Source organism: Sesamum indicum, linkage group LG4, assembly GCF_026168435.1.
Source record: "Sesamum indicum cultivar Baizhima isolate 11 linkage group LG4, ASM2616843v1, whole genome shotgun sequence".
Lineage (NCBI taxonomy): Eukaryota > Viridiplantae > Streptophyta > Magnoliopsida > Lamiales > Pedaliaceae > Sesamum > Sesamum indicum.
In genome coordinates this window covers 154,282-167,673 of record NC_142660.1, presented here as the reverse complement: position 1 = coordinate 167,673, position 13,392 = coordinate 154,282, and the positions used below count along the sequence as shown (strand labels likewise).

The following is a 13,392-nucleotide window of genomic DNA, read 5'->3' as shown; positions in this document are numbered from 1 at the left end:
TTGCTGAGGGAGACGTTACGCCTCCTGAGGTGCATTTTTCAGCTATTTCAATATCTAGTACTTTCAATATGATTTTTTTTAAGCCTATTATAGGGGGGAATGAGTATAAGAAGCTTGGCTTAGTGACGTGTTAGAGTCCCCCTCAAGGCGATCCCCTTACTCTAGCATCGTTGATCATTGTATTCGTACTTTTCAGTTTAATGCAATCTACTTTCTAAAATTGTGCGTTCGAATTGCTGTCGTTGTGTTATTGCTTTCGTATTGTGATTCCTATCGGCGCGCTGCGTTAGTGCCGAGCGGGAGTGTGTGTTGAGATTAGTGGAAGTAGTCAACAAACTATTAGCCACACGTTGCGCTTTGCGGAAGGCACCTCGTGAGAGGTGGTATCAGAGCCTCGTGCCGAGACGGGGGCGAGGCGGGTTGCGGTGACCCAAGCGAATGCTGCTGCTGCGAGAGTGTCGGGGCAAGATGTGGAGAGCCCGCGACACGCAGCCTGGCCTAGCGAGCGAGCTGAGAACCCGGAGGACAGACACTCTCGGTTGACGGAATTGGAGGAGAAGGTCTCTTCCCTAGAATCTGAGATCACGGTGTTGAATTCGGAGTTGGACGAATGTCGTCAGGTGATTCAAGAGATGGCTGGTGCCTTTGGAGGCGATGGCTTCGCCGATATGCGGCGTGACATGGAGCAAATGTCCATTCAGATTGATTTGCTCCAACGTATTGTGAGTAGCACCCATGTTGTTGCTTAGAACGGTGCTCGTGAAGCGAAGGAGGTCGAGAACTTCCTCTTTGACATGGAACAGTACTTCCTTGCGGTACATGTGCAGGACGAGGTAAGAAAGGTGTCGACTGCAACCATGTATCTGACTGGTGACGCTAAGTTGTGGTGGCGTGCCAAGTATGCGGAGATCCAGGCCCATCAAATGCAGCTTGATACGTAGGTTCTTCTTTGGGAGGCGATCCGAGAGCAGTTCTTCTCGAAGAATGTTGAGTACAATGCCAAGCGGGCATTACGGAAGCTTTAGCATACAGGTTTCGTGCAGAAATATGTGAAAGCTTTCTCAGCATTATGCTGAACATCTGAGACATATCGGAGAAGGACAAGCTGTTCACTTTCATGGAAGGCTTGAAACCGTGGGCGAGACTTGAGTTGCAGCACCAATGGGTGACTGATTTGAGTTCGGCTATGACAGCGGCCGAACGCTTGGCAGATTTCAACTCAGAGACTTGGAGAGATAGGCAGACGACGCCTAGTCCCGCGCAGAATAAGCCGGGTGGGACGAGATCGTTCATGAGTAATTCCAATAGAGGTGGGAGAGAAAAGCCCCACGAGCAGAGTAGCTCACAGGACAGTTCAGGAAGGAACAAGCCCCAGGAGAACAAATAGGGGGCACCACAGAGGAGCAGCGGGTGCTTCCTATGCATTGGTCCGCATAAATTTCGGAAGTGCCCGAAGAAACAATTGCTGAATGCACTGGCGACCTTTACCGATAAGGCGTCGCCCTCGAAAGTATGGAGCCACAAGCATCGACAGGTGGCGAGAATGACTCGGAGGAGGATGAGGATAATTTTGGGTGCCGTATCCCAATAGTGTACTACATTGTCCATGATGGCGGCAAAGAGAGTTGTGCCACCCCTTGTGAGAAAGATTGCCCGGGCTCTTACTGTGAAACAACCGGAAAAAGAAGAAGAAGTTCAGCCCCTGAATTCTAGGAAGAAAGGGTTGATGTTGGTTGATGTAAGGATTCATGGCAAGCCGATCCGTGCCATGATTGATACAGGAACCTCTCATAACTACCTTGCGAGCACCAAAGTGGCGAGACTCGGGCTCGTGCTGGAGAAGGGAGTTGGGTGAGTGAAGGCGATCAACTCGGCCGCACAACCCATTGCTGGTGTGGCCAAGTCTGTGCTGATTAAAATTGGTGCTTATGAGGGCAAGACCAATCTTTCTGTCGTGGTGATGGACGACTTCAAGATTATCCTCGGTCTTGAATTTTTGCAGGACACGCGAACAACGATCTTGCTGCGCATTGATTCGCTGATGATGTTGGGGCCCAAACCTTTCATCATCCCCACATTGGCCGGACACACATGGAGAGAAAAATTTTTCGGCCATGCAGTTTGAGAATGGGCGCAAGGCGGAATAAGCCATCCTACTTGTGCACTCTTCATTTTAAGGAGATGGAGGAGATGTTAGGGCCCATCCTCTGCGATATAAAGAAGCTGTTGAAAGAGTTTGAGGACGTGATGCCAGATGAGCTGCCTCGGAACCTACCGCTGAAGAGTGCAGCGGATCACGAGATCGAGTTGGTGCCTGGCACGAGACCTCCCACCAGGGCACCATATAGGATGTCGCAACCTGAGCTTGTGGACCTTAGGAAGCAGTTGAAGGATATGCTGGAGAGCGGAATCATCAAACCCGCTAAGTCGCCGTATGAAGCGCCAGTTCTGTTTCAGAAGAAGGCCGATGGCTCCCTACTTTTGTGTTGTGACTATCGGGCGCTGAACAAGATCACTGTGAAGAACAAGTACTAGATACCGTTGGTGGCAGACTGCTTCGACCGTTTAAGTCAGGCGAACTATTTTACAAAGATAGACTTGAGGGCAGGCTATTGGCAGGTCTGTATCAAGGAGGGCGATGAGGCGAAGATGACAATTGTCACGAGGTACGGAGTTTTCGAGTTTCTTGTCATGCCTTTTGGCCTGACTAACGCTCCCGCAACCTTCAAGACCCTAATGAACCAAGTACTTGACGGTTTTCTTGATGAGTTTGTGGTGGTGTACTTAGACGACATTGTGGTGTACAACAGAACCTTGGTCGAGCATGAGGACCATTTGCGGTATGTTTTGACGAGACTCCACAAGCACGAGTTATATGTGAAGGTGTCGAAGTGCTCGTTTGCTCGGGAGAGTATCGATTTCTTGGGGCACATTGTGGAGAGAGGACGCATTCGAATAGACCTAAAGAAAGTTCAAGCTATTGAGGAGTGGAGACCACCGAGCGATGTTCATGATTTGTGCTCATTTCTCGGCTTGGCGAATTATTATCGGCGCTTTGTGAAGGGCTACTCCGCAACAGCACGGCCTTTGACAGACTTATTGAAGAAGACTGGGACTTGGAATTGGACGCCCCAATGCCAAGTTGCCTTCGATGATTTGAAGAAAGCGATGGTGACAAATCCTGTGGTGGCCTTACCAGATATGTCGAAACCATTCGTGGTGGAGACAGATGCTTCAGACTTTGCTTTAAAAGGGGTTCTAATGCAAGACGGCCATCCATCCAGTTGCCTTTGAGAGCAGAAAGCTTAAGGATGTTGAACGGCGTTATTCAGTGGACGAGAAAGAATTGCTAGCCGTAGTTCATTGTGTTCGGCTTTGGCGACATTATTTGTTGGGCTCTCCCTTCGTGGTCAGGACGGACAACACTGCAGTGAGTCATTTCATGTCGCAGCCGAAGCTGACCAGTAGGCAGGCATATTGGCAGGAGTTACTATCAGAGTTTCATTTTGTGATGGAGTATCGGGCCGGCTCCAGCAACCATGCAGCAGACGCCTTGAGCCGCAGGGCGGATTTGGAGTCGATAACAGCGCTCTCCTCTAGCGCAGTTGCTATCTCTGTGAATGATCAGGTGCGGGAGTTACTGCCGAGAGATCCCACAGCGCAGGGCCTTATTTGGCAATTTTGGGTCAAAGATGGATTGTTGATGACCAAAGAAAACTGCGTACATGTGCCGAGAGGCGGGGACCTAAGCAAATCACTCATTTCGGAATGCCACGATACTCTTTGAGCGGGACACCAAGAACAGGAGTGCACGTATCCCTTGGTACAGAGGGCCTATATTGGCCATAGATGCGGGACGATGTCGAGACATATGTCCGCACCTGCTTGATATGCCAAAAGGACAAGGCAGACCATCAGAAGAAGGCTGGTTTGCTGCAACCACTTTCCATCCCTAAGCGTCTATGGGAGAGCGTTTCCATGGATTATATCACAGGGCAGCCTAAGATCGGGGACTTAGGCTCTATTATCGTCGTGGTGGACTGATTGTCAAAATATGCTACATCTACGCAGCTCCCAAACATGTTACAGCAGAAGGGACGACTCATCTCTTCTTCAAGCACATTATCAAGTACTGGGACTTGCCGAAGGACATCGTTAGTGATCGAGACTCCCGTTTCACTGGCGTCTTCTGGATCGAGCTGTTCAAACTCCTCGGGTCCACATTCTCTATGAGCTCGAGCTATCATCCACAGTCCGATGGCCAGACAAAATGCTTTAATTCTATGTTGGAGGACTACCTTCGGCACTTTATTCAAGGTACCCAGAAGGATTGGGTGAAGCTCCTAATGTCGTTCAGTTGTATTTCAATGCTCAAAAGAGCTCTTCCACCAACAAGAGCGCTTTTGAAATCGTTACTGGGCAACAGCCGCTCCTTCCTCACACTCTTAACACCCCACAAAGTGTGAGATCCCCTCTTGCTCGAAGTTTCTCCCAGGAGTGGAAGCAGAACGTCGATATCGCTAGAAGTTGCCTGGAGACAGCCTTAAAGCGGATGAAGAAGTATGCAGATCAGAATCGCCGCTTCATCGAGTTCAATGTGGAAAACGTGATGCTGGTGAAGGTCCCGGATCCGAGATTATCAAAGTCATCAAGGGGGAGAGATCCTTGATTGATGCAGAAGTATGTTGGCCCTTTGCCTATCGTTAGTTGTATTGGAACGATAGTGTACAAGGGGGAGTTGTCACCCTGATGGAAGATCCACAACGTCTTCTATGTGAGCCAATTGAAGAAGTATTCAGCAGATAAGGAGGATAAAACCTGCAATCAATCCAGCTACCCACAGCTTGAATTGATGAAGACTAAGGAGAAGGTAGCTGAAGCAATCCTGAATCACAAAGTGACGAGTACCGCGAAGAGAGACCACATAGAGTACTTGGTGAAATGGAGGGGATGCGACAGAGAGGAGACACTTGGGAACGAGTGACAAACCTAAAGGCGTTTCTACCTCTTGTTGAAGCGTACCATGCTTCCATAGATCTGGGGATGTAGCTATCTCAGGTGGGGGAGAATGTCAAGGGCCGCCCGCGTACTCGGCACCCTTGACGTGCATTTCGGCCACTCAATCGTTCTACATGGCCGACCACTCAGCCTTCATCGACAGACGCTGGACATCCACAATCTTAGAGTCTTAGGTGTTGGTCTTTTACTGCTTTGTTATTTACTTTCTGTTGTTTAGATTGCTTAGGGGGACGTTACGCCTCCTGAGGTGCATTTTTCAGCTATTTCAATATCTAGTGCTTTCAATAGGATTTATTTTTTTAAGTCTATTATAGGGGGAATGAGTATAAGAAGTTTGGCTTAGTGACGTGTTAGAGTCCTCCTCAATGCGATCCCCTTGCTCTAGCATTGTTGATCATTGTATTTGCACTTTTCAGTTTAATGCAATCTACTTTATGAAATCGTGCGTTTAAATTGCTGTCGTTGCTTTATTGCTTTCGTATTGTGGTTTCTGTCGGCGCGCTGCGTTAGTACCGAGCGGGAGTGTGTGTTGAGATTGGCAGAAGTAGTCAGCAGACTACTAACCACACATTGCGCTTTGCGAAAGGCACCTCGTGAGACAGTGACAGTCTTGGAATTCTTCTTGTTACTACTTAAAGATGAGAATGAGATTATTATGCTATGATGGTGGAGTTTCTGATCTAACTTGCATTTATTATTACATCATATGTTTTATGCTAAGGAGCCATTGCCATTAATTATATGAACAATTGGAAACTAGTCAAAGGAGGTACGGATGTAGATACATATATTACATATATATTATTAATAGGAGGGAGGAAGGGAGACAATAATTATTGATATTATTATTAATAATTGTTTTAAAAGGGAATCTTTTATGTGGTTGCAGTGGTGGATTCCAAAGATTAATAAAGATTCTGAGGAGGATTCCATCCATCTATACGGAATTCCATTATCATCCATCCATCTATATATCTTTTAGATTAAGAAGATGATGTTGTTGTGTTTTTGTTGTTGGTATATTAATACACATTTATATATAAAAGCAGAAAATGAAGTGGGTGGAGGCTAATGTGCATGTTGGTGTTCTTTTGATCGCAATTTTGTCCTGCTACAGCTACAGCTACAGCTACCAACTACATCTACCTATGTAATTGTAATAAAGAAGATAAAGGAAAAAAGCAAAAGCAAAAAGCCGTTTCATTCAATTGGTGATATTGTTATAATGGAATTCGCTTTTCCTATGTAAATCAACTTCAGTCTTCAGCATATATATATACATACAGTTGTGAAATTAAATAGCTATAGGTAACAAAATCAAGAATCAAATCCTTTAACATCTACTATTTTTTACAATTATGGTAGTTAATTAATATTATTAACTAATTTAGTATTAACTGTATTGATCCATATGGTTCTCTCCTTCCTTAATTGTTAGTTTACCATTAATAACTTGGCAGTTGGTAGTGGTATTGATGAGCAACTACGTACGCACCTACGTAATAATTAAGTAGAAAAAATGAGGATTGTTAATTATGTGATGGAGGAAACAGTATATATATATACTAATAATAATAGTTGATGAGAATATTGGTGGGATTGGCGTCGGATTCTACCAACAAGTTGGCCGGTTGCAGTGTTTAAGAGACAAAATGATTTGGGTTTGAACCTTCCACATCGTCACCACCACCACTACTACTGCTACTGCCTAGTGGTGAAGCAATTTAATAAAGTTGATTCTGCTGCTCATGTTTATATATATAGCATAGCCAGGGTTGGGTACGTCGTATAATAACTAATAACGTAAGCACCAACTCGTAATGCATGTCTGATGCCTCTCTCCCAGAATAAAAAGCTTCAACAGAATCATATTCAATTCTTCCTCCTATTCCCAGGGCATAATACATCACAATCACCTTCTTTACTTTTTGTCCACTACCCAATATCATTCTATTCATTCTACATAGATACACCTGCATGTGAATTAAAGATATTCTTATATATATGCATGCATGTCCCCAGCCCAGCAGCCACCAATTCAGTTGATATATATATATATATATATATATATATATATATATTCCTGATCCATCGGAGGCAGCAGGAATTGATTCTCCATTTTGATTGATTTATATATATATTCCCTTTCTATTGCACTGCTACCTAATTTCATTTATGTGTTTTTGTTTAAATATATATGCATGGATTTTGATTTATCAGAGTAATTGTTCAAGTTCCAGCTAATTTGGCCGCGCGTCCAACAACACTACTACTGCAATTCATCATTCTGCCTCTCCTCAATTTTCAGGTATCAGTATGACATATGATGCATCTCATTTCCACTTACTGCTTCTCCACCTATACATCACATCATCTATTTTATTCATATTCAGAGAAACAATTTTATACACATCACCTACCTGTCGTAGGATTTGCAATTAAGTCAAATCCACTCTTACTCCATCCCTTGGCTGGGAAAAGAAGGCTGAACAATAACTCCTCATCACCCTTTACTTACTTGTTATTGTGGGACCAAATTACATATCAGACTTCTATTTGAGGGAGTTGAGTGGCAGCAGGTTTATAGTATAGGGCCTTCTGGATAAGCTCAGAAGTTGATACCAGCATAAATTAACTTAAGCAGAATATGAGTAAACATATATACATGTGTATATGTTCATATTATTTTGGTCATCTTGCTACCGTTTTTTATACAATAATCCATCAACCGCTCAATTAAACCTCCATACCCAACATTTAAATACGATTACACGTCTACCATGCCTTAATTCCATGTCTAATTATTGGTAATTCCTCAGCTTCCCATTGATCTAATTTATGATCAACAAACCATATTTACTTTACAAGGACGACAAATGATATTTGTTTATATATATATATCTGTAATGGAGTAATGGTGAAATTTGAAGGATAAGATGACTGGAACGGATGATGACTACGTAACTCTGCTAGGATATATTTTCATTTATATGAAAGATGTTTAGACACTTATATAATCAAGATTCTCTTCATCTCCTGCTTTCTCTCTCTCGAATTTGTTTCCTTACTGCAGGTTTTATTTTCAGGCAACCACTTAAAGAATCATGAACGCCTTAGCCGCAACCAACAGAAACTTCAAGCTGGCAGCTCGCCTCTTGGGGTTGGACTCGAAGCTCGAGAAGAGTTTACTCATCCCATTTAGAGAAATCAAGGTTCATTTGCGCCCCAGAATGAAGCAGTCTATCTAGATTCCTCATCATTTTTGTTTCTGAATGTTATGGTGTTCTTGACAGACATCCCCAACATAAGTTGAAAATTATTGTAAATCTCTTAATCCACATAGGTAAATTCTGCTTCCTCTCTCAAAATGATCTCAGGTAGAGTGCACCATTCCAAAAGATGATGGCAGCTTGGCATCCTTTGTTGGATTCAGGGTTCAGCACGACAATGCTCGAGGGCCGATGAAAGGAGGCATTAGATACCACCCTGAGGTTCGTTAGTAGATTTTAAATAACCAGAAAGCATCCCCGATAGAGAGATAATGCAAAAGTATTTCTTTTTTATCAGAGGAGATTGTGCAAACAGCAGTAAGGCCAGCCTTTTCTTTTTGTGTTTCTTATTGTATATGAAAAAATGCAGGTTGACCCGGATGAAGTGAATGCTTTGGCACAATTGATGACTTGGAAGACTGCTGTGGCCAACATACCTTATGGAGGTGCTAAAGGAGGAATAGGATGCAATCCATCAGATTTGAGCATCTCAGAGCTGGAAAGACTGACTAGAGTTTTCACTCAGAAGTTACATGATCTCATTGGAGTTCACACAGATGTCCCAGCACCAGATATGGGCACAGGTCCACAGGTCTGTTAACACAATATTACTGAAAATTTTGATAGTTTCTATACTCATCCAGTTGAGACATCTTATAATTTCATCCCTGTTGCTGTACCATGACAGACAATGGCTTGGATACTAGACGAGTACTCAAAGTTTCATGGGTATTCACCTGCAGTAGTAACAGGAAAGCCAACTGTAAGTATGATAAATATTTTCACTTCTTCCAGAGCATCTCAGCAACTCTCTACTGCATTAATACTTGACTAGTTTCTGCATATAACATTTGAGATTAAAAAGAGAAATTAACTCCATCAGGATCTCGGAGGATCGCTCGGCAGAGATGCAGCTACGGGAAGAGGTGTACTTTTCGCAACAGAAGCCCTTCTTAAGGAATATGGGAAGAGCATTGCTGGGCAACGAGTAGTTGTACAGGTACAGAAAGAGTGCTGGTTGAGTATGGATGACTGGATTAAATGAGTTGCAAGTTGACCATAATTTATGCATTATGGAGAATATTAAGTAGTTCGTATTGCCATATCCATTAAGGGAAATTTCAAATGTAATCAGGGGTTTGGAAATGTTGGTTCTTGGGCTGCTCAACTCATCAGCGAGCAAGGGGGAATAATAGTTGCTGTAAGTGACATCACAGGAGCTATAAAGAACAGCAATGGAATAGACATACCGAGCCTTCTCAAACATGTCAAAGTAAACCGGGGAGTAAAGGGATTCAGTGGCGGGGATTACATGGACCCCAATTCAATCTTGGTTGAGGACTGCGATATTCTCATCCCTGCAGCTCTTGGAGGAGTGATCAACAGGTGCCACAATATGTCATTTATTGACCAGTCATAATTAGGAACTCAATTATTAACATTCTACTGTGGTTTTAACTCCCCACCGTCCTGTGCTTCTTGTTGAAGGGATAATGCAAAAGATGTCAAAGCCAAATTCATTATCGAAGCAGCTAACCATCCTACAGATCCAGAGGCTGATGAGGTTAGCAACAGTTGCGGTGCAGTTTTTATTAGTAACCTCTTGATTCTTGAACATAAAGAGTGTTTAAATATATATAGATCTCATGGAAATCTTGACACAGATCTTGTCAAAGAAGGGAGTGGTTGTTCTTCCAGACATATACGCAAACTCGGGGGGTGTTACTGTGAGTTACTTTGAGTGGGTTCAGGTACGTAGACATACATAATCCGTTTCTCTTAATAAGTGTTGGCGGAAAATGAGAAGTGAAGGTGGATGAAATTAATTGCCTGCAGAACATACAAGGATTCATGTGGGATGAGGAGAAAGTCAACGCAGAGCTTAAGACATACATGACCAATGGTTTCAAAGATGTAAAAGCGATGTGCAAGAGTCACAACTGCGATCTGAGAATGGGAGCATTCAGCTTGGGCGTCAATCGCGTTGCCAGGGCCACACTCCTCAGGGGATGGGAAGCCTGACGACTACAAACACATGATTTACCTAGGAATATAGTATATGTATGTTCTGAGACTTGCAAGTTTTGTTCAATAAAATAAAAAGGCGGATTGGATGGCATCAGATCCCTACTCCCTAGTCCCTACCTCAATGCTAGCTATTTTTGGTGGAGACCTTCACATTTGTGTTTGTAAGCTTGGTTGTTTCTTTTAAACAGTCCATTATGTTTGAATTTAATATACACATCTTTTTGAAGAATACGTATTCTTCTTCATTATAAGATGGAATTTTCACTTACTCTGTCTCCGGCTTTTTGTTATATACTACGGCAATGTTTACTAGCTATGATTATAGTGGATATCCCAATTAATCAAGCCTGATAGTCCATTTACTTTTTTTGTTTTACTAGCCCGTAATTAATTAGGATGGCCCGGTACAAATGCTATATCATTGGCTGATTCTAATCCTCCCAAAAAGGGTGAGACTCTAATCCTGATCAGCTCCATCAAAGCTTCTTTTTACCATTACCTTTTTTTATGCTCAAACATTCATTTTTATTATCAATTATACCCTTAAGTTTTCATAAAATTATCAATAACCGGTGGAGGAAGGAGCCATGCCTGCAGATCTTGAGAGGTTGTGGTGGAGGGAAGGTGAGTATTTGATAGATGTTATCGAATGAATTCATGGAACCTCTATTTATAGGCTTTCGTAGAGTAAAATTAGAGAGTTTTGAGTGAATTCGGTGCTAATGGATATCTACATGAGTTAGCTGAATAACAAAAAATAAATATCAGAAGTTGGACTTATCTTGAAAGAGTTATGGTCTTTTCACTGAGTCTTGCCAGTTTGTATGAGTCTTCCAAGATTCGATTACTTGTTGGTTATTAGTAGGGTTGCCACTAGATGACTAGGAGTTTGTTGGAGATAGTTTAGAGTGATGTATCCCAATATGTTGGCGAGCGAGCTGTATGACGTGTACGTTTAACTGTACGATGACATGTCAGGCTGAAATGTGCTTGATTGTTGGGTCTACCAGTTCAGTAAAGTTGAGAGAAAGAGCTTTGTGAGTCTTACTTACCAACTCCAGAGCCAATCGGTTGGGTACCAGTTCGGCTGGTGTGTATGCCTTGGGCCAGCTTCATTAACTTTGGGCTTTGAAAGAAAGAATATTTGAGGGGGCATCATCCCCCCCCCCCCCGACTCCAGGAGTGCAAGACTTTATGTTGGACTGTTGGAATAGGAAGAAATAGCCCTGCAAAAGAAAAAATATTCGTCTGTGCTTCTTTAGCAAAGGAAGTCATGCTGCACTATTTTGTTATTTCACCTTGTTGTGTTGCCGAAGGATAGTTCTGTTGGATAAAGACAATTTGGACGTGCATGCAGATCTGGGGGGATCATGCATATCTGCACAAAAGGTAAGTGGTGATTGCAATAGAGAGATAGACAAACCTAGCGGTGCTCGAAAGATCTGCTCAGTGATTTGGAGAAGAGAAGACGGGTAGAAGAGGGGGCGTCGAGTCTTGCATTAACGTGAACTCTCGGCTGTCCTCCTACTTAAGGCATATTTGCCTTTTTTTATCCACACCTTCCTGCACTTGAGTAAATAATAAAAGAAGAGAATCGGGCGATGCTGGTCTTATTAAGGCCATGGTCAAACCCGCAATAATAACTTTGTTTAGGAGATAAAAATTGCACCCTATTGGTAGAGCAAGGCTAATGTATTCATGTTGCATATCAGTTACTCCCTTGTTACTAAGAGGGGAATAAATTCTCTCTATGTGAAAAAGTATCAGTATAACTGGTTTAGCCAAAAATAAAAAAGCTAGAAAGTAAATCATCTTATTGGTAGAGCCAGATTATTTTTATCGTGCTAGGGCCAGTTAAAGCCTGCTGGACTAGAGCAAGTTAAATCCTGCAATAGCATTATTCCTTACAAGTCATAGAGAGGAGCATGAGATTATCCTGCTAAAGGAAGGATGAGCTAGGGACCCTTCAAAAGGTCCTCTTTTCAGATAGGTAAAATAAGTGGATACTTGTTAGCAATGCAGGTTAGGACTTGCTGAGTAATGATAATTCTGCATCTGTGAGTAGTTTATTTAATAGAACAAGTTAGATAATAATAAGAAGGCCAACTAATGTCAGTCCTCTATTCAGATTGGCAAACATAATGCATAGTGATAACGAGATAGCGCTCTTTTAGGGTAGGATAAAAAATCCTCCCGAAAGGTGAGATGGGGCCCTACTGATGAATCAAGGCGAACACACACATGCTCTAGATGATCATGTAATTTCCTGCATCTGTTAGTGAGTTCCATTTAATAAGTATGCCAAGACATAAGTATTATCCTTGTTGAGTTTGCCAAATATATAAGAGCTTGTTTGGTTGTGTTTTCAATGAGATTTTTTCTACTTTTCACTGTTTGGGTAGGTAGGAATTTGTTTAGTCAAATCATTTTTAGTGAGAATGCATTCCTATTTTAATTCTCAATTTTAAATTTATATAAGTCACATGGGCTTGTCATAGTTGTCTTTCTGTCACATCAAAAATACATATACCTATATTTAACATTCTCACACCTATATATCTATATTTGGAAACAACTAATCCAAACATATTCTCAGTTTTCACACAAAAACCAATAAAGCATTTCTACACATTTTCAATTGTTGGAAACTGAAAATAAAAATGAAAACACAATCAAACGGGCTCTAAGTATGCTAAAAGGCAAAGCATCCTAATGATATAGTAACGTTATTTCTTTCGTGTTGTGACTTGTAAAGGGCCGGCCAGTTGTGCCTAAAGTAGGTCAAAACCTACCTTTATGGAACAACTACTATTCTTTGCAGACACTTAATTTGCATTAGAAGTCATCAAGCTACATTGCTGGAGAAAGAGACAATATAAAGCCTCTAGAAGTCATTTAATTTGTTTGAGTTAAGCAGGGACTGGGTACCAAACTAGTAATTGACGTGAGCTAAGTGTTGATGATTCATTGTCAAGTAGTACGTTGCTTTGAAAATCATTTACCTAGTAGGGCAAGGCATGACCTGCATATTAATCGAAACGGGGAGTCGTTCTTTATGAGTCGCCGCAAAGCATGG

General features: G+C 42.3%; 2 protein-coding genes across 4 annotated transcripts; both read left to right on the top strand.

Annotated features, from left to right (window-relative positions):
- Positions 1-3,849: 3,849 nt before the first annotated feature.
- On the top strand, positions 3,850-4,669 carry LOC148788224 (uncharacterized). Its single transcript, XM_088879620.1, has 3 exons — positions 3,850-3,928; positions 4,072-4,201; positions 4,318-4,669. The coding sequence occupies exons 1-3, from the start codon at positions 3,850-3,852 to the stop codon at positions 4,667-4,669; spliced, it is 561 nt and encodes a 186-aa protein (XP_088735746.1).
- Positions 4,670-6,811: 2,142 nt separating this feature from the next.
- GDH1 (glutamate dehydrogenase 1) lies at positions 6,812-10,584 on the top strand. 3 transcript variants are annotated; one of them, XM_011076742.3, is made up of 10 exons: positions 6,812-7,327; positions 8,106-8,231; positions 8,397-8,510; positions 8,659-8,880; positions 8,977-9,051; positions 9,172-9,288; positions 9,424-9,674; positions 9,777-9,852; positions 9,953-10,039; positions 10,125-10,584. In XM_011076742.3, exons 2-10 carry the CDS (start codon positions 8,124-8,126, stop codon positions 10,308-10,310), a joined length of 1,236 nt encoding a protein of 411 aa, XP_011075044.1. In that variant the 5' UTR covers positions 6,812-7,327; positions 8,106-8,123; the 3' UTR covers positions 10,311-10,584. The 3 variants fall into 3 exon arrangements, with proteins under 3 accessions (XP_011075044.1, XP_020548750.1, XP_020548751.1); XM_020693091.2 differs by having other exon boundaries at positions 8,093-8,231; XM_020693092.2 differs by lacking the exon at positions 6,812-7,327 and adding an exon at positions 7,639-7,826.
- Positions 10,585-13,392: the final 2,808 nt, after the last annotated feature.